At 34.1% G+C, this 17,818-nt stretch overlaps 3 protein-coding genes across 3 annotated transcripts; 1 reads left to right on the top strand and 2 right to left on the bottom strand.

Moving 5' to 3' along the window:
• The first annotated feature begins 375 nt into the window (after positions 1-375).
• Positions 376-3,004, top strand: LOC101258910 (uncharacterized). The gene has a single exon (XM_004249562.5). The coding sequence runs from the start codon at positions 1,311-1,313 to the stop codon at positions 2,811-2,813; it is 1,503 nt and encodes a 500-aa protein (XP_004249610.1). The 5' UTR covers positions 376-1,310; the 3' UTR covers positions 2,814-3,004.
• A 1,845-nt stretch (positions 3,005-4,849) lies between these two features.
• On the bottom strand, positions 4,850-7,982 carry Hsc70.2 (heat shock cognate 70 kDa protein 2). The gene is made up of 2 exons (NM_001347949.1): positions 7,682-7,982; positions 4,850-6,680 (listed from the first exon to the last, which is right to left on the bottom strand). The coding sequence occupies exons 1-2, from the start codon at positions 7,893-7,895 to the stop codon at positions 4,960-4,962; spliced, it is 1,935 nt and encodes a 644-aa protein (NP_001334878.1). The 5' UTR covers positions 7,896-7,982; the 3' UTR covers positions 4,850-4,959.
• A 1,235-nt stretch (positions 7,983-9,217) lies between these two features.
• LOC101262878 (THO complex subunit 4A) lies at positions 9,218-14,170 on the bottom strand. The gene is made up of 5 exons (NM_001347950.1): positions 13,911-14,170; positions 13,679-13,828; positions 12,768-12,836; positions 12,513-12,694; positions 9,218-9,847 (listed from the first exon to the last, which is right to left on the bottom strand). Exons 1-5 carry the CDS (start codon positions 14,064-14,066, stop codon positions 9,685-9,687), a joined length of 720 nt encoding a protein of 239 aa, NP_001334879.1. The 5' UTR covers positions 14,067-14,170; the 3' UTR covers positions 9,218-9,684.
• Positions 14,171-17,818: the final 3,648 nt, after the last annotated feature.

The raw sequence follows: 17,818 nt of genomic DNA, 5'->3' as shown, positions 1-17,818 counted from the left end.
GCAACTCACTACACACAACCCCTAATTAATAACTTATCAATCCGTCTTGTTTTATTTTATCTGTATCAAAATTTAATTTATTTAAACTCCCATATATAATCTTATATATTTGTAGGTTGTACTTTCTACCAAGATTTCTTTTATAATTTGAATTTAAATTTGATATTTTGAGTTAAAAAATGAATAATTTTATTTAGCATTATTTAAAAAGTTAGTATTGAAGTTATGATGGAGTGATGTTTTTAACACAATTTTCTCTATACTCATGTTCAAATTTAAAATTTCTAATTAATAATTTTATTACAATATAAAAATTTAATTAAATTTAAATTATACGATATAATACAATTGAAAATTTGAATAGTGACACACTTTAGAAAGACATTTTCTAACATAATTTTCTGGATACTACATTTCATCTACCCCCAACCCCACCAAAATCAGTCAAAAAAAGCACCGTCACCGTTTTGAGTAACGGTGACAACTGTTGTTGTTCCAGATGAACGGTGCTGATTCTTGAATCATCATTCATTTACGGTGTTATCTAGTACAGGGTATTTCTGTTCACTTTGTCACCACCAAATACCAAATTGCATTTGTTTTTGTTGTCCCCTTTTTTTCCTTTCTCTATATTTGTGTGTTTCTTGACTTTTCATCTTCATTTTACTCATGTAAGTTGAAGTGTTTGTGTAAATTCCTCAAAGAGATTGTAGAAAAAATTATAGAAGGATGAGGATGGTAAGAGCCATTGATTCTTCAGAATGTCCTAGTATTTGTGGGTTCTTGGTTGTTGAAGCTTATCCCAAAAGGTACTCTTCCAAGATCCCTTCTGATTTAGTCCTTTTCTTGGGTCTTGGATTCATAGATTGGTAATACTATACATTGAAAAAGATACACAAATTATATTATATAGTTCTGTTTATTAGAGGTGAAAAAAAAGAGGTTAATTTGGGGAATAAAGATTATGGGGTTTGCAAGATTTACTCAGTTTCTCTCACCTGTCTTTGAAGGGTTTAATGAGATTCTTGGGTTAGGGTTGAATACAGTGTTCATCTAGTTTTTCTTTCGACTTGTATGTTATTTTTGACTATTTTGTTATTTGGGTTTTTTGAGGGTTTGTAGTTATGTGATGAATAAGTAAAAAGGATTTGATGGTGGTGTAAATGTTGTTGTTGTTGTTGGGATTAGTATGATGGATGTGTTGTTTGTAAAGATTGAATTTTTTTCAAGAAAGTTCATTTGGGTACTTAAGAATTGGAGCTAGGATTAGTAATTAGAGAGTCCCTATTTTCAAGGGAGAAATTTGTGAAATGGTAGATACTCTTCTTACAACTCTGTCAATGGAGAATCATCATCCTTCAACCCTTTTGTCCATGGATTCCAGTGCTTCTTCTTCACATGATGAATTAGACCTTGAGATGAATCGCCAAGTTGTCATAACTCGTCCCCCTGATATTAATTTGCCCTTATCAGCTGACCGTAGCTCGCCTACTCAGCCGTGGAATGATATTCTTGATGTCGGGTTAGGGACACAGATCTATGAAACTGAAACTTTCCTTAGTGTGCCTAAAGTAGGGAGGAAATGTGCAAAACGTGTAGATAGCATCTGGGGTGCTTGGTTTTTCTTTAGTTTCTATTTTAAGCCTGTTCTAAATGAGAAATCTAAGGCTAAGATGATCCGGGATAGTAATGGAATTTCCGGGTTTGATAAAAGTGATCTCCAGCTTGATGTTTTCATGGTTCAACATGATATGGAGAATATGTATATGTGGGTATTTAAGGATAGACCTGAGAATGCATTGGGTAAGATGCAGCTACGGAGTTACATGAATGGGCATTCTCGACAAGGGGAACGTCCATTTCCATTTAGCGCTGATAGGGGTTTCATTCGATCTCATAGGATGCAAAGGAAGCATTACAGAGGCCTATCAAATCCTCAGTGTGTTCATGGGATTGAGATTGTGTCGTCTCCCAATCTCATGGTTCTTGATGAAGAGGAGCGCAAAAGATGGAAGGAACTCACTGGTAGGGATGCGAACTTCACTATCCCACCGGAAGCTAGTGATTTCAGTACATGGAGAAACCTCCCCAACACCGAATTTGAGCTTGAGAGGCCGCTTCCGCCAATAAAGGGTAACCCACAGTCCAACTCAAAGAAGCTGCTTAATGGTTCTGGACTTAATTTGTCAACTCAGCCGTCCAATCATAGCAATGGAGACGCAATGGATCTACTACCTGTCAACGGCAAAAGGAAAAAGGACTTCTTCTCAAATGGAACTGAAGAAGAGTGTTATCTGCAAGTGAATCCTCCTTCCTATCAAATTCCAGACCTTGAAATTCACCCAAATGAACCGAATTGGTTAAATGAATTTACTGGGGTGATGAGGGATGCTTATGGCCCTGTTACAGCTGCAAAAAGTATCTACGAAGATGAAGAAGGTTATTTGATCGTAATCAGCTTGCCATTTGTAGATCTTCAAAGAGTCAAAGTTTCATGGCGGAACACACCCACACATGGGATAATTAAGGTGTCTTGTCTGAGCACATCTCGGATCCCGTTCATCAAGAGACAGAATAGAACTTTCAAGCTTCAAGTTTCATCCTCAGAACACTGCCTTCCAGGAGAGTTCGTTCGAGAAATTCCTCTTCCAGCCAGAATTCCTGAAGATGCTAAACTTGAAGCATATTATGATGAATCAGGAACGGTGCTGGAGATATTGGTGCCAAAAGTTCGCGATGGTCCAGAAGAAGAACATGAAGTTCGGGTTTGTCTCCGTCCTCACCTTGTTGGAAATGACCTGATGTTGACCTAGACGTGTACTTGGAGTAACGCATAGGTGGTTGTTAGGGCTGGTGCTTCGTTCAGCACCAACTTTGTAGTATCTGTAGTGTGGTTTTATCAAAACACACTAAATGTTGTGGTTGGCAGTTGTTTATCTTAACTAGTTTTTATTGTAACAGTGTTTGCTATGAAATTTCACCAGTTGGTTTATTAGTATAGTCACTGATATTGTGTTCATCTATTAATTTCATAGCTTTTCATGCTTAGTTTAGCGTAGCAATTCGGTAAGCTAACAAAAAGAAGTATGACTTATTTTTATTGTTGGGAGTTTGGTTTTTGGGCTTGCTTCCTTCTTTTTCAGTAGCATGTATATGCTGCATTGTAGTGGGATGGATAAGATCTTATCCATCGCGAGAAATCGAATTGATTGGCTATTCAGTGCTAACTTGATAATAGACGGCTTTGAATAGTTTGTGTGCTCTATATGAATGTATTGTACCATGAAATCTTTTCATAAAAAACCAAGCCCACAGAAATAGAAAGGTACAAGGCAACCACAAGACATCTATCCTTGAGGCACACTCATCTAACCTGCAAGAAAATGATATTTTCATTGTAGCATCTGCCATCATTAATAGAAAAGGCAACTTTTATGGTCTTGTTCACTCTACCCTTAGGTAGACAGAGTTATTCGACATTTATGCTGATGGAGTTAGTTGAGGGCTTGAGGCTGAACACTACTTTTATTAAAGGAAGAAAAAAAACCACTTGAAAACTTTAGCAGACTTGTGTGTTATCAGTTAAGGACCGCAAGTCCACATCATGAATGTCTTACTCAAATAAATTGAGAGAATTAATATAGTGAACAAATAACGATAAACGGAGACGAAATGGTAGTTGATAGTGTAGTTGTTTCAACTCTTATGCTCCCTTGCAAATCACTAATGGGAAGTACGAGGTTATATTTGATGTGGTCAGGATTGGTAGGTGCTTAAAGCAATCCCTAGTTTTGTTTTAAATCTATCAACTGAAGTCTTCATTGTAGTGTTACTATTACTTTTCCTGCTTGTTTATCTGGATGCTCAAGAAGAAAATTTTGAGTAAGCTACTTCCTCTCAACCACTAACCAAACAAATTTAGTCACTTTCTTAAGTTCCTTAATTGGTTTGGGGTAGTTTTTGGTTGAAGAATCCCTCTTGGGACGCACTAGACTTATCTTATGCGTTAGGACCACAAATCCACCTCATGGGAACCAATAACTCCGCGGTGGACTAGATATAGATACTCTAAAATTAGGTCTTAGGCCTAACTCACACCCCAAAAGCTAAGCTCAAAGGGAGGAGGATTGTCCAAGCCTTATAAAGAGTCCACCCGTCTCATTAATCACCGATGTGGGACTTTTGTCATTCTTTAACACCCCACCTCACGCCCAGTGCTTAGCATCTGGTGCGTGGGCAATTTTAATTTTGGGGACCCCAACATCGGGTGAGACGGGCCCTGCTCTGATACCATGTGAAAATTAGGTCTTAGGCCTAACTCACAAAACCTAGTTTTTGACAATTCTCTTTAAGAGTGGATTGAGACTACAATTATTATTATTTTCCCACTAATTGTTCTTTGTCTTGGATATACCTAATGAGAATACCTTTTTTAATTATAATTTCCTATTAGGACATTTGTTGTGCGAATTGGCATAAGGTGGCTAGGTCAAGATACTGGAAATTTAGCTATTGCTGAAGTCGAAGAGGTGGAGAAACCTTGGCCTTTCAGATTTGAGATTGCTGTTTTCTCAAATCCTACATACATCATTGACCCAAATCTACATCGTCTTGTGCACAAACAGATAATATAAACAAATTGTAGAACACCATATGCAATTCTGGATTCTTTACTTTCGACAACTTAATAGAGTTGTTTGATCAATATTATCCCTATTGTTCACATCAACCACTAAAGTTTCTCAAATTTGACTAAAACCATCCAACTGTTAACAGAGCAACATTTTTGGTTAAGTTTGAGAAACTTGAGGCAGCCATGGTAAAGAGCAATATCTTGGGAATTCGGATTACTACAACATATAACATTGTATTTCATTGAAGAAAGAAAAAGATATTCATAGAGTTCTCTGAGACAAAAATGACAGGTATCTAATAAAAAACAATATAGGAACCACAAACTTAGTCCACCTCCTCAATCTTAGGACCAGCACCACCACCACTAGGAGCAGGACCTTCGTCATCCATGTCACCACCTGCTCCTTGGTACATTTTTGCAATGATAGGGTTGCAAAGACTCTCTAGCTCCTTCATCTTGTCCTCAAACTCTTCAGCCTCAGCGAGCTGGTTACCATCAAGCCACTGGATGGCTTGCTCAATAGCATCTTCAATCTTAGTCCTGTCATCAGCGGACAGTTTGGATGCAATCTTCTCATCCTTTATTGTGTTCCTCATATTGTACGCGTAGTTCTCCAAAGCATTCTTTGCCTCAACCTTCTTCTTGTGCTCCTCATCCTCAGATTTGTATTTCTCTGCTTCCTGAACCATCTTCTCAATCTCCTCCTTTGAGAGTCTGCCCTTGTCATTAGTGATGGTTATCTTGTTCTTCTGTCCGGTGGTCTTATCCTCAGCAGAGACATTTAAGATACCATTCGCATCAATGTCGAAGCACACTGTGATTTGAGGAACTCCCCTGGGGGCAGGAGGGATACCGGAAAGCTCAAATTTGCCAAGCAAGTTGTTGTCCCTGGTCCTTGTTCTCTCACCTTCATACACTTGAATCAACACACCAGGCTGGTTGTCAGAGTAGGTTGAGAAGACCTGCTCCTTCTTGGTTGGGATAGTCGTGTTTCTGGGAATCAACACAGTCATGACACCACCAGCTGTCTCCAGACCAAGGGAAAGAGGGGTAACATCCAACAGCAAAAGGTCCTGCACCTTCTCATTACCCTCGCCACTCAAAATTGCAGCTTGCACTGCAGCACCATAAGCAACAGCCTCATCAGGGTTGATGCTCTTGCAGAGCTCCTTCCCGTTGAAGAAGTCCTGCAAAAGTTGTTGAACTTTTGGGATTCTAGTGGAGCCACCAACCAAAACGACATCATGAACTGTGCTCTTGTCCATCTTGGCATCCCTCAAACACTTCTCAACTGGTTCCATACACTTCCTAAACAGATCCATGTTAAGCTCTTCAAATCTAGCACGTGTGATGGTGGAGTAAAAATCAATACCCTCATACAGAGAGTCGATCTCAATGGTGGTCTGAGCAGTGGATGAAAGTGTCCTCTTTGCCCTCTCACATGCAGTTCTCAACCTCCTGAGTGCCCTAGGATTACCAGTGATATCCTTTTTGTTCTTCCTTTTAAATTCCTGAACAAAATGATTTACCATCCTGTTGTCAAAGTCCTCACCTCCAAGATGAGTATCTCCAGCAGTAGCCTTCACCTCAAAGATACCTTCCTCAATTGTGAGTAGAGAGACATCAAATGTACCACCACCAAGATCAAAGATGAGCACGTTCTTCTCACCAACACTGGTTGCCTTCTTATCAAGACCATAAGCAATAGCAGCTGCCGTTGGTTCATTGATAATACGCATCACATTTAGGCCAGAAATAACACCAGCATCCTTGGTGGCCTGACGTTGAGAGTCATTAAAGTAGGCTGGAACAGTAACCACAGCATTCTTAACAGTTGTTCCAAGGAAAGCTTCAGCGATTTCTTTCATCTTAATGAGCACCATAGATGAGATCTCCTCCGCAGAAAACTGCTTCTCCTCACCCTTGTAGTTGACAACAATCATGGGCTTATCGCCAGGACCAGGAATAACCTTGAATGGCCATAACTTCATGTCACTCTGCACAGAAGCATCACTAAACCTCCTACCAATCAACCTTTTAGCATCTGCATGGTCAACAAATTTAAGTCAACAATTAAAGAATGTTGTCTCAGAAACAGAAAAACAAACTAAAAAATTATGTGCTTTGTACTCCAAACAACCATAAAAGCTTCAGATGAATTTCTAATACATTAAAATGATTGTAATCTAACCAAAAATCAGGTCTTTTCTTCATAAGAATACCATCACTAAATAACCAATTTCTATCTGCTTATCAGGTAGTATCTAATAAACAATATGATCCAAAAAGAAAATTAATTTGTTATATATTCAGCTTTTTATCTGAAAAAATAATTTAATGCCAAAATGGCATGAGAAGGCAGAATATACACTAACTCATCTTCAAATTAAATAAGCCAAGTTAACCAAATATGTCAAAACTTATATTATATCCTGCTTTGCATCTTAATAAGTCTGGCAGATTTAGCAAACACAATACCCCAAAATACTACTCTATGTATCTGTTACAATTTGATTTTTACTTTCCTTTCAACTCCCTACAAAAAAATGTCATTTCCCTTTTTTTAAGGGCTCCGTTCTAATTTCCCAAATGACATTTTTAAAAACACAAAGGGCTTTTTGACACAATAAAATCTTTAGTTTAAGACCCATGATTCATTTCTTAAACTCAGACCAAATCAAAATCATAAATTGAACAAAGGGATTAACCTTTTACCACTTCAAGTAGTGCTTCTTCGAAGATGGTAGATAATCAAGCATAAGTTCATGATAAACAATCCAAGTAGTCCAAATTAAGATCTAGTTTTAGATCTAATCTAATCCAACCAATTCAAAGACGCGGTTCTGAACTGAAGCAACAACAGATCAACATAGCTAATTCGAATAAAAATTTAAAAAATTATGCATAGTTCTAATAACTAAATCACTTCAAATCAACATATCGAAATCAAATCTCGAGTTACAGTAAAGATACACAAAACAAATAAAAACGCACAGAACGTATGATCAGAATTCTGATTTTAGAACCGCAAGCAAGAAATCTTACCAAAAACCGTGTTGATAGGATTCATGGCGACTTGATTTTTGGCAGCATCACCAATGAGACGCTCAGAATCAGTGAAACCAACGTAGGACGGCGTCGTTCTGTTACCTTGATCATTGGCAATGATTTCAACACGATCGTGTTGCCATACACCGACGCATGAGTATGTAGTACCGAGATCAATTCCGATCGCCGGTCCTTCTCCCTTGCCGGCCATATCTTTTCTTTTAGAGTCGGCTAGTTACTGAGGAAAGAGGAGCTGAAATCTGAATGAAAGCTTTGAAGAAGTAGGTTTTTTCGAGACAGATTGTAGGTGGTAAAGACGAGTATTATATAGAGAGAGGTTCATATTCTGGAATGTTCCGAACAAAATGAGTAGGCCGACTACCGTTACATCTCCAAAAGACTTCAATTTGAATTACAATTCAAATCAAAATACATTTGAATTTATGCAACAATTTTAAAATTTGATTTCATCTTAATACGACAAAAAATCAAAATTAAATTAAAAATTAAATTTGATTGATTTTTTTTATGTGTGTGTTTGTGTTTTTTATGAATTTAATTATTTATTTTAAAAAAATAATATTATTTGTTCTGTTAAAACAAATCAAAGAAAAAATCGAATCAAACAAACAAATTATATACACTATTTTTTATAATTATATATATAGTCAATCTATCCATATTTTGTATATTATCGTATTTGATTTGATCTAATTTTAATAATTAAATATAAGTAAATTTATTTGTAATTTTATAAAAGTTGGATCTAATTTTCAAATTTCACCTTCTTTCAAATTAATAAAAAGAACCACTTAAAAAGCTATATTTTCTAAATCACATTTATTATATAAATTAATACAAACGTATCTTGCTTCTTAAGGAAAAAATCATTTATTTTCGAAAAATTGCGGAGTCAAATTTGTATTAATTGATGTAGACTTATATGCATAAGTTGAAAACGTCCCATATTTTGTGGAAATAAAACATGAAAAGTTGTTTCATTGAAAAGTACGACCATTTTATATATCCAATTGTCCCCAGCCGACTTCACTCACTAGTAGGCGCCTCGATTCGGTCCAATGAAAAGTTGGGGAGTATGTTTTAAATTTTTCCATATAAATATATAGTTACATAAATAATATACATGACCAAAATACTAACAAATATGGTGATGGTATAATATTTTAAAAATTAAATAACAAAACTTTCAAATACTATAAAAACATACCATGCCATGCCCATCTTGAATATCCACATATAATTCGATTGATATTCAATACTGTTCTAATACATTCATATAGAAGCTTAATATATATGGAGAGACTAAAAAAAGCATACTAAATAAAAATTAAGAAAAGTAAATTACTTTTTATTATGAGATTTGCTTAGGCCGTTGAAATTTTCTTGAGGCCATTTTAAGTAACTCATAATTCAAACAGAAATTTTGTTTTGTTTTGCATATTATCAGAACGTATATCAGTGGAACTAAATGAGAAGTGCATTCAAAGTTCCTATAGCTCATCGCAAGGCTTGTTGGAAATGAATATTTAAATTTCTGCAGATACCACTTTCACATAGTAGATGACTAGGACTTGTCCAGCAGCTGCAAAAGTTACAAGGTTTCACTAACCTTGCGAGGCGTTCAACCAGACTTGGTTGAACCAACAACTACCATAATTTCACAACTACTCTAGCAATCGATTTGTGAAAGTAAGGAATTTCTCCTCGATTAGTTTTACATAAAGATAAACACAAGGGAAAGCTACAAGGCAAGAGTTGTACACCATCAAATGTGGAGAAAATACCAAGCACACTCTTTGAAATACAAGTTTTATGATTTTCTAGCAGTACATAGGCTCTGCACCTTTCAGTGTTTTCCCAGAATCTGTATCAGACTTAATCAAGAATCGTTTGTACCAATTCCTGATAAGAATAACCTTTGATCCTGTGGATGCTTGCACATGTTACTACACAAGTATCTCATCAAGCATGTCTGAATGTTAGTTTGTCTGCATGGCTTCTGCATGATACTTCTCCAATTCAGCATCAAGATCTTCTGCAGAAACGTTCTGACCACGGCCTCTGCCCCTTCCACCATCCTTTCTCATGCTCCCTCTACCACCACCACCTCGAGGACGGCTAAATCCACCACCTCTTTGTTGACTGTTAAATTATTCCAAGATAAAGTTAGAAATGTTATTCATGGCGAGGACATAATATCCACACGAGATAATAGCTGAAACAGAAGAAAGAAGACCAAAAGTAATATCCTTATCAAACTAAAACAAACTTCACTGATATGGTGTACATCCACCAGTTGCCACACGTCTTGAAAATACAATCATTTTAATACTACACACTGGGATGAGAAAACTGCTTCTGCCACATCGAATTTTCTTTACATATTAATACAAGCAACTACACTTTAGTGCCAAACAAGTTGAAGTTCGTTATATGGAACCTCATCAACCATGTTACTTCGTTTATTCTCATCTAGTGCCAATATAAATTGTTCATTTCACTCTAATCAAATCAATACACCCAATTACATAAAAACAATATGAGTTTAATGACACTAGAACTTCTTCACTCTTCAAAAAAACACAAATTTTTAGTACACAACATATAATACATTAAGCTTGAATCCTGTTTTACCAACTATAGGTATGGACATCTCCCAACACTAGAACACTTTTTTTTTTGACAAAGATCTCCCAACACTAGGACACTTTTTTAACTGTTACTTTGTGAAGATTGTATTTCATTGTTTGACCATATATAGGGTAACAACTTTTTATTTGTTATGGTATTAACTCAACTTAGTGTTTCAAAATTGTGTGAAGTTTCAAGAAGCATCCAAGATGAAGGGAAACAGACACTCTAGTAACATTATTTGAACATGATCTATATAATATAAATAATGTCTACTGAAATAAAAAAACATGCGTGGGCTTATTCTGAATAAAGAAAGAGGCCGGTAGAATATAACGATATCTCAGACTGTCCTTCCGTACTAAGCAGCATCCATTTTTAACATAATTCGTTAGAAGTCATCGTGATGAATTATATGCCGGTAAACAGAAAACGCAAACAATACCAGATATTTAAGATAAGAAAATTGAAGGATCCAAAAAGAGCAAGTATGCTAAAATTGTCTGCAACAAAAGAAGTACCACGAACTTCACACAATCTTTTTCTTTCAGTCCAAAAAGGAAAATTTCATCCAAACACAAAGAATGGATGCTATATTGTAAGCTTGATATTGATAAAGCTTTCAATCATGTGAATCGAAAAAGCTTACTGGGAATGCTTAAGAAGATGGGATTCGTATGGAGGTGGATCAGTAGGAACAATCTCACAGGGCTTAAGACTAGGTATAGTCGTGAAGGGTTAAATGATATGTTGAAAACAACAGGGTGTAATAGCTAGATAAGTAAATTAACAACTGGCAGATGTAGACCACTTATTTGCCAAATGCAGATGGTACTTTTATTTATTGTCATACTGACAGCAGGGAACAACTGATGTCCCTGAGGGTGATCCTCATATGTTTTGCAGACACTTCCGGTCTACTTATAAAATGGATAAAAAGACAACTTTATCATGTGAATAAGGTGCAAAGAATGCAAAGCCTACCAAAAATACTCGGAGGTGTATTGGGAAACCTGCCAACAACATACTTGGGAATGCCACTGGGAACTGAAAGCAAATCAAACGATATCTGGAATGGGGTATTGGTGAGGTGTGAGAAGTAACTAACAAGGTGAAAGGGTCAATACTTATCATTAGGTGGAAGACTAGTTTTCATGAAAAGTATATTGGATGCATTGCCTACTTGTATGATTTTTTTATTCTTCATATTTGTCAGTATGATAGTGTTAAAAAGATAATTGATGTCTTGAGAAGTTCCTCCGATTAAAGAGACAACTATTTGTCAACTGAAGAACATTATCAGACAGTAAAAAGGAAGGCGAGATAGGGATCAGAAACCTGAGAAAGCACAATCATAGCCAACTTAAGTAATTGTTAAGGAGGGTCAACCACCACGGAATGAAATCATCCAGGAAAAATATGACAACAAAAATCCTTGGACAACAAAAACTACTGCCTCTCATACAGCATTGATTGAAGATAGTCAAGCCAGAAGGAGATACAAAATTGTACCCATCTAGTATATGGCGGACAAGTTGAAAAGAGAGGAACTCAAGATACAGAAAGAGATGCAAAATTGTACCCATCTAGTATCTGGGGGACAAGTCGGAGAGAGGAACTGGAGATATTTTACAAAATTATACAGCTTTCACCAAAAAAATCAAGATGAAATGTATTTTTGTTTTACTTATGGTGTAAAACAGGAATCGCCCTAGAGGACATAAAATCACTTTTTGATGTTCTGGAAGTCTTGTGAGATGGCGGTTGACTGCTTCTTTGTTTTTACACACTGTAATTATGGTTGTTGCAACAAAATATGTTACAATCTCAAACAACAAAAAAAGGGAGGGAGGGGGAGGAGAGAAAATTAACACCTGGCATTACATAGCAACCATATAAGGAGTTAATTCACACAAATGATTCATTCATCTTAGCATACAATACAAAAAACTGTAGCCTCAAACTTCATTATTTCATTTTTTTTCAACAGCTTGCTTATCTTCCACTTTATACACTAAGTAGTAAATTAAAATATTTGATAAAAGAAAAAATTAGTGGTCCCAAGCGAGTGAAGCTCAACATGTTGAGTCCACACTGCGTGGAGTAGTCTGAGAAATCCCCAACAGATTTTGAATGAGAAGTGGAAGATATAGATCCATCAACAACAGAAAAATACCTTCTTGTAGCAGGATTTGGATTTCCATATAAACGATTTCGAATGGGAGGAAGAGCTGGAGGAGCAATATTTGTTCCAGCAAGCTCAATTTTCATGGGCTTCCCATCCAGCTGAACATTGTTATATCTCTTAATGGCTGCCTCTGCATCCCTTCGCCGTGAAAAGATTACTTCTGCAGTTCCCTAAAATAGATAATCTTTATCGAAACTCCTGAAGCAACTTAATCTTGCCAACTACACACAGCAATACAAATACCTTTGATCTTCCACTCTTGTCATAATGAATTGAGTAACGCTTTATATCACCAGCTTCTAAGAAAAGCTCCTATAAAAACACCACATGAAAGGCATTAGATTTCATGCTTTCATTCTTTTAGTTCTTTTCCCTATGAAGGGGAGTTATAGCCCGAGAATGTCATTCATTACATGACTTATGATGTGGAAATCAATTACCCAAAACTATAGAGAGCAGAAAGGGTGTCTAGCAATACTCAAGCAGATACAAAATTATCACTAGACAGAAATAGAAGACACAAAAGGATGCATACATCTATCGTTCTTAATCATGATTCTTCAATTAACTTGACAATAACTAGATGCATATACCTGCCATTGTGTAACATCCATGAAAAAAATATCAATCTTTTCTTTGTATAATCCAACTCAGTACTTCTTGTTCTTTTTTCATTTCCCCCTTTTTTTGGCAACTACAAATTTCTACATTAAGTTAATGTCGTTGCAACAACAGAAGGCTAACTACATGACTTTATGCAATGAAATTTGGTTGTTGCTACATCATACTGCACACTCACACAAAAGGTTAGGAACTCTATTCTTGTCACTGAAAATTTATTTAACATCATTAAGCTCATTTCACGGTAAGGGTGTAATTTACAGAATACAGTTATGGCTCATTTATGTACTACAATGAGACAATACTAATGTGAGATATCAGCAATCTATTGGTGTACACTCCCATTTCTTAATAATGAGCACAAAGAGTTATCCCTAAAGTCAAAGTTCAGTATTATTTAACAAGTTCAAATGTCATTTAGTGTTTTTTCATCATTCTCCTAAATAAGTAGCATTAGCAGCTTAACAATTTTACCAGCATAATTACACAATTAAGACCCCTTAGAGCAAAAAAGGCAAGCTTTTAACTATCACCTTGATATCTTCATTTGAAACCGCATAATCCAAATTGGAAATGAGGAGCTTGATCCCGGTCCCAATACCGGACACCCCAGGTCTTCGGACAGACGACGGGTTATGATCCGCAAACATATCATGGTCCCAAGTAGACTCCGGTGCATGGACCTGTAAAAATTACTTAAAACCTAAAAAATTCACAAACAAAATACAATTAACAAAATGGAAACATTAAACAAAGACTGCTTACGGAATATGGCGCCGGCCTGTTGGTGGCACGGTTAGGGAAGCGACGCCTTGGACCTGGACCAGAGCCGAATCCGGTTGTTCTGGGTCTAGGGTTCCGACTACTGGAACTTTTGTTCCTTTTGATCAAATCATCGAGAGATACATCAAGATTTGACATAATTTGTACAACAAATGGTATGAAAATTGAGATCTGGATGAGGGTTATGAAATTTGGGGAAAAAGGGTTTTAGCCCAGAACCGAAAGAGAGAAGATCTTCAGTTAGCAATAAATGTATGGCATTATAGGAAAAGTAAAGATTCTTACAAATATTTTTACAGCTTAATTAATTTTATGATTGTAAAAACATACGGTTTCATTCATTTTCTTTTTTGTATGATAATACATTTTTGTATCAAACTGATCATCTTTTATTAATATAATAACTCATTATATTATGTATGTTTTAAAATTTTCATCCACAAACTTTCTTATAACATATGAAAGTAAGTTGATTTTTTATTGAAAATTTAATGAAAAAAAGTATGTCTACTTATATAATTATATATGTCTAGAGAGTTAAATCAATATTTTGCATGTTTTCTTTTCAATAAAAGAACTAATCTTGTAATTTCTTCTTGACAATTAATTAACCAAAAATGGGCAGGATTGGACCACCACTTTTGAAAATAGACAAATGTGGAGGACCATTTATTAAATACTATACTAATAGATTGAATGTCTCGACGATAATGAAACCATCATATCATAAAGACACATTATCTACCTGGTTGATATTTGCTCACAAGAATTAAGAGTTTGGACACTAAATTTCTTAATAATTGTGAATTAACTTTTTAGGGGTTCACAAATTAATATACATAAATATTTAATTATTTTTTTATATAAATATAGAGTCTACAAAAAATTTACTAAATTATTCATAATTCATAATCCATGAACCCCTACATAGCTCCGCCTCTGATTTTAGGAAGGCTTTGAGTCAAATATTTACTTATTCGAGGACCAAATGAAAAACAAAACAAATGTGTTTTTTTTATTTATCGACTTATTGTACTCTATGACTTGACCCATTTGTGTTCCATAAATACTCATTTATGATACATAAATGCCTTCACTGCCCAATTATTCCATTGAATCTTTGTAATTAAATGTAACTTGAAGTGTAATGTCTTCTAAAAATTAAAATTGATTTGTTGTTACTTATGCGTATTTTTTTCATTTGAATAGCCAAACAAACGTACACGATCAGTTTTTCAACATTAAATTCTCTAAGTCTAATAAATAATATTCGAAAAAAATTTACCCGCATTAAATATTCACATCAAGTATAAGTTTTACCCATAATATTTCTACGCTAACATTTGAATTAATAAACAAACGTAGGAGTTCCTCAATATTAGGTTCTCTAAGTCTCATACATATTCCTATTCTAACATTTGAGTTGCCAAACAAACGTATGGAAATAATCTAGATGGATCTCATAGTCTTTTTGTTTGAATATATAAGTTTAGATTGATAAGTTTCTTTTAAGAAATGAGCTTCAGGAATAAAGTTTATATTAGATATATGTAATTTTTCCATGATAAAAACATAAATGTATTTATAAAAAACAATACATTGCGTAATATATAATTATAAGATTTATGCATACTAATTTTGAATTAAAATATTTTTCGACTTTTTCTTCGATTTATTTTTAACAAAACCAAACCAAACAAAATGTTATTGATTTTCTAAAATTTAAATCCAAGTCAAAACTAAATAAAAATCAATTTCTTTAGATGAATTGATATATAGAAGTTCTGGTTTAAATTAATTTCTAATTAAACCGTGAACACTTCTGCCAAAAGCTATAAAAAAAATAGAAACTTGTTGTATCCTTGTAAGTTGTAAGTTGTAGGAGGTCGAAAAAACATATACATAACAAAACAAGAAAAAAAATCTTGTCTACTCCTATTATTAGATAGTGTTAACATGATATTTTATAATTTGCGAGCGAAAGTGAATTCAGAATTTTTATATGGATTTTGAAATATTATTATAATTATTTTACTTACTTACAAGTTTTTGATATATTATGAACGTAGAGTCTTCTGCATTATATCCAATGACATAGTTACATGATAGTTGGGGTGTCTAATTCGTCGGGAAGAAAATATCATATATACAAGTAAAATGATACATGAAATAATTAAATAACATATTTTGGTTTCTTAATATAACAAACTCTTGTAGCCCATTGATTTTAGATGCTTGGAATAAAATAGTACTCACATATTTGAATCTCACTAATTTTACTTTTTGAATTGAATTTTTATTGTGCTATTTCTAATAAGTTGGAAGTTGGAAGTTAGAGTAGTCAATAAGAATTTAGTCTATTAAGTTAGTTTAACTTAGTTCATAATTTATTAATAAGATTGAGTTATGATTTTTGAAGCTTATTTAAAAACATGACTTTTAAATTCAATTTGAATAAGTCTTAATAACTTACGAGGATTGAACTAGGTCAAGTTAAATAAAAAATCAATTAAAATAACTATTAAAAATAACAAAAGGAGTGCAAACTGAAAATCCAGTCAAACCATCATTTTAATAGATGAAAGTTGTCTTTTTCTGTGCATGTTTTATTGTGATCTATATTATCAAAACTAGGTTAATATTTCTAATAAAGTTTGTCGTATTATTGTTACTAATTAACTTGCTCATTAATATCTCTATTTGGTTTGAGTGGTAATGAGTAATAGACTCAAAGTTATTCAATTTCAAAAAAGTTTTATGTCCAACAATTTCTTTTTTCAAGATATTTACATAAAATAATAACAAAATAGCTACGATTGTGAAAAGCAAAATTTAAATCTATACGGTCAATTTTTACTTAAAAGGCAAATTTAATAAACATTACTTTATTAGAATTATTTTGTTGCGGTGGATATGAGATTTGATTAAAAGTAATGATACCTAGAATATATTATCTCGTAAATAAAATAGTTCTAGATGTTATAATTATTAAAGGTGACATAATTATGATGTGAAATTTTCTTATACTCGATGTGTAACATAAACTTTTGTTGCATTTTCATTATGACTTCAACTAGTGTATGTTCTAGACCTTCTACTTTTGGGTGTCCAACCAATATTTGCAATTCCAGCACCAAAGGACTTATTACACCATTATTACTTCAACAAGTTTTATGAAAAAAAGTATTGTGTTGTTAGTATCTTACAAGTTTATTATTGAAGAAAATATATAATTTGAACTCAAATATATATTAATTGTTACATTATTTCTGAGCAAATTAAAGTATGTCATTTTAAAATGAAATGCGTTTAAGGTCTGCATACACTCTATCTTTACGCGATAGTTTTAAGATCCGCACATTTTATTGTGAAATTTCACCATATATGTTGTTATTTTTATTTTTGTTTGATTTGGTATTAGCCAGACAAAAAATATCCGACTATAATTTAGTTTAATTTAGTTATCGATAAAAAATAAAAATTTAGACAATACGCTAAGATATTTATGTTATGTTTTTTTTTTGTTGCTCAAAGGAAGATATGTAATTATGTATGATTGATAAAAGAGAACCATTATTTAGATGTAAACGCCGTTAAAATGGCTTCAATACTTATTTGATTGATCTTACGTCTAATCCACCGTAAAAGAGGGTGAGGTTCAATAAATGGATACAAAGAGGTCCACAAAAGTATTAACGTATCTCTTGTTTTCTAAAAAATATCCCTCCAACAAAAACTCTCGAAATTCCTAGACTACGTCGCGAATGTTGATTTGATTACAAGGGAATGAATTTATAGAGTTTAAACATTTTCCTTCGAGAAAAATGAAGACTTCATGTTTTTCTTTTTAGGTAAAGAAAAATCTAATTATAATAACAAACTCAGACATA

Source organism: Solanum lycopersicum, chromosome 10, assembly GCF_036512215.1.
Source record: "Solanum lycopersicum chromosome 10, SLM_r2.1".
In the NCBI taxonomy this organism is placed as follows: domain Eukaryota; kingdom Viridiplantae; phylum Streptophyta; class Magnoliopsida; order Solanales; family Solanaceae; genus Solanum; species Solanum lycopersicum.
The sequence above is the reverse complement of the archived record's forward strand: the minus strand, read 5'-3'. Positions and strand labels throughout refer to the sequence as shown.

Bases quoted from the DNA above. Each gene is read 5' to 3' on its own strand.
- LOC101258910 (XM_004249562.5), top strand. From the start codon at position 1,311: ATGGTAGATACTCTTCTTACAACTCTGTCAATGGAGAATCATCATCCT.
- LOC101262878 (NM_001347950.1), bottom strand. From the start codon at position 14,066: ATGTCAAATCTTGATGTATCTCTCGATGATTTGATCAAAAGGAACAAA. The intron at 13,829-13,910 runs GTAAGCAGTCTT...TAATTTTTACAG, and splicing joins ACAGGCCGGCGCCATATTCC to GTCCATGCACCGGAGTCTAC. The intron at 12,695-12,767 runs GTATTTGTATTG...TATCTATTTTAG, and splicing joins ACAAGAGTGGAAGATCAAAG to GGAACTGCAGAAGTAATCTT.
- Hsc70.2 (NM_001347949.1), bottom strand. From the start codon at position 7,895: ATGGCCGGCAAGGGAGAAGGACCGGCGATCGGAATTGATCTCGGTACT. The intron at 6,681-7,681 runs GTAAGATTTCTT...TTGACCATGCAG, and splicing joins TCCTATCAACACGGTTTTTG to ATGCTAAAAGGTTGATTGGT.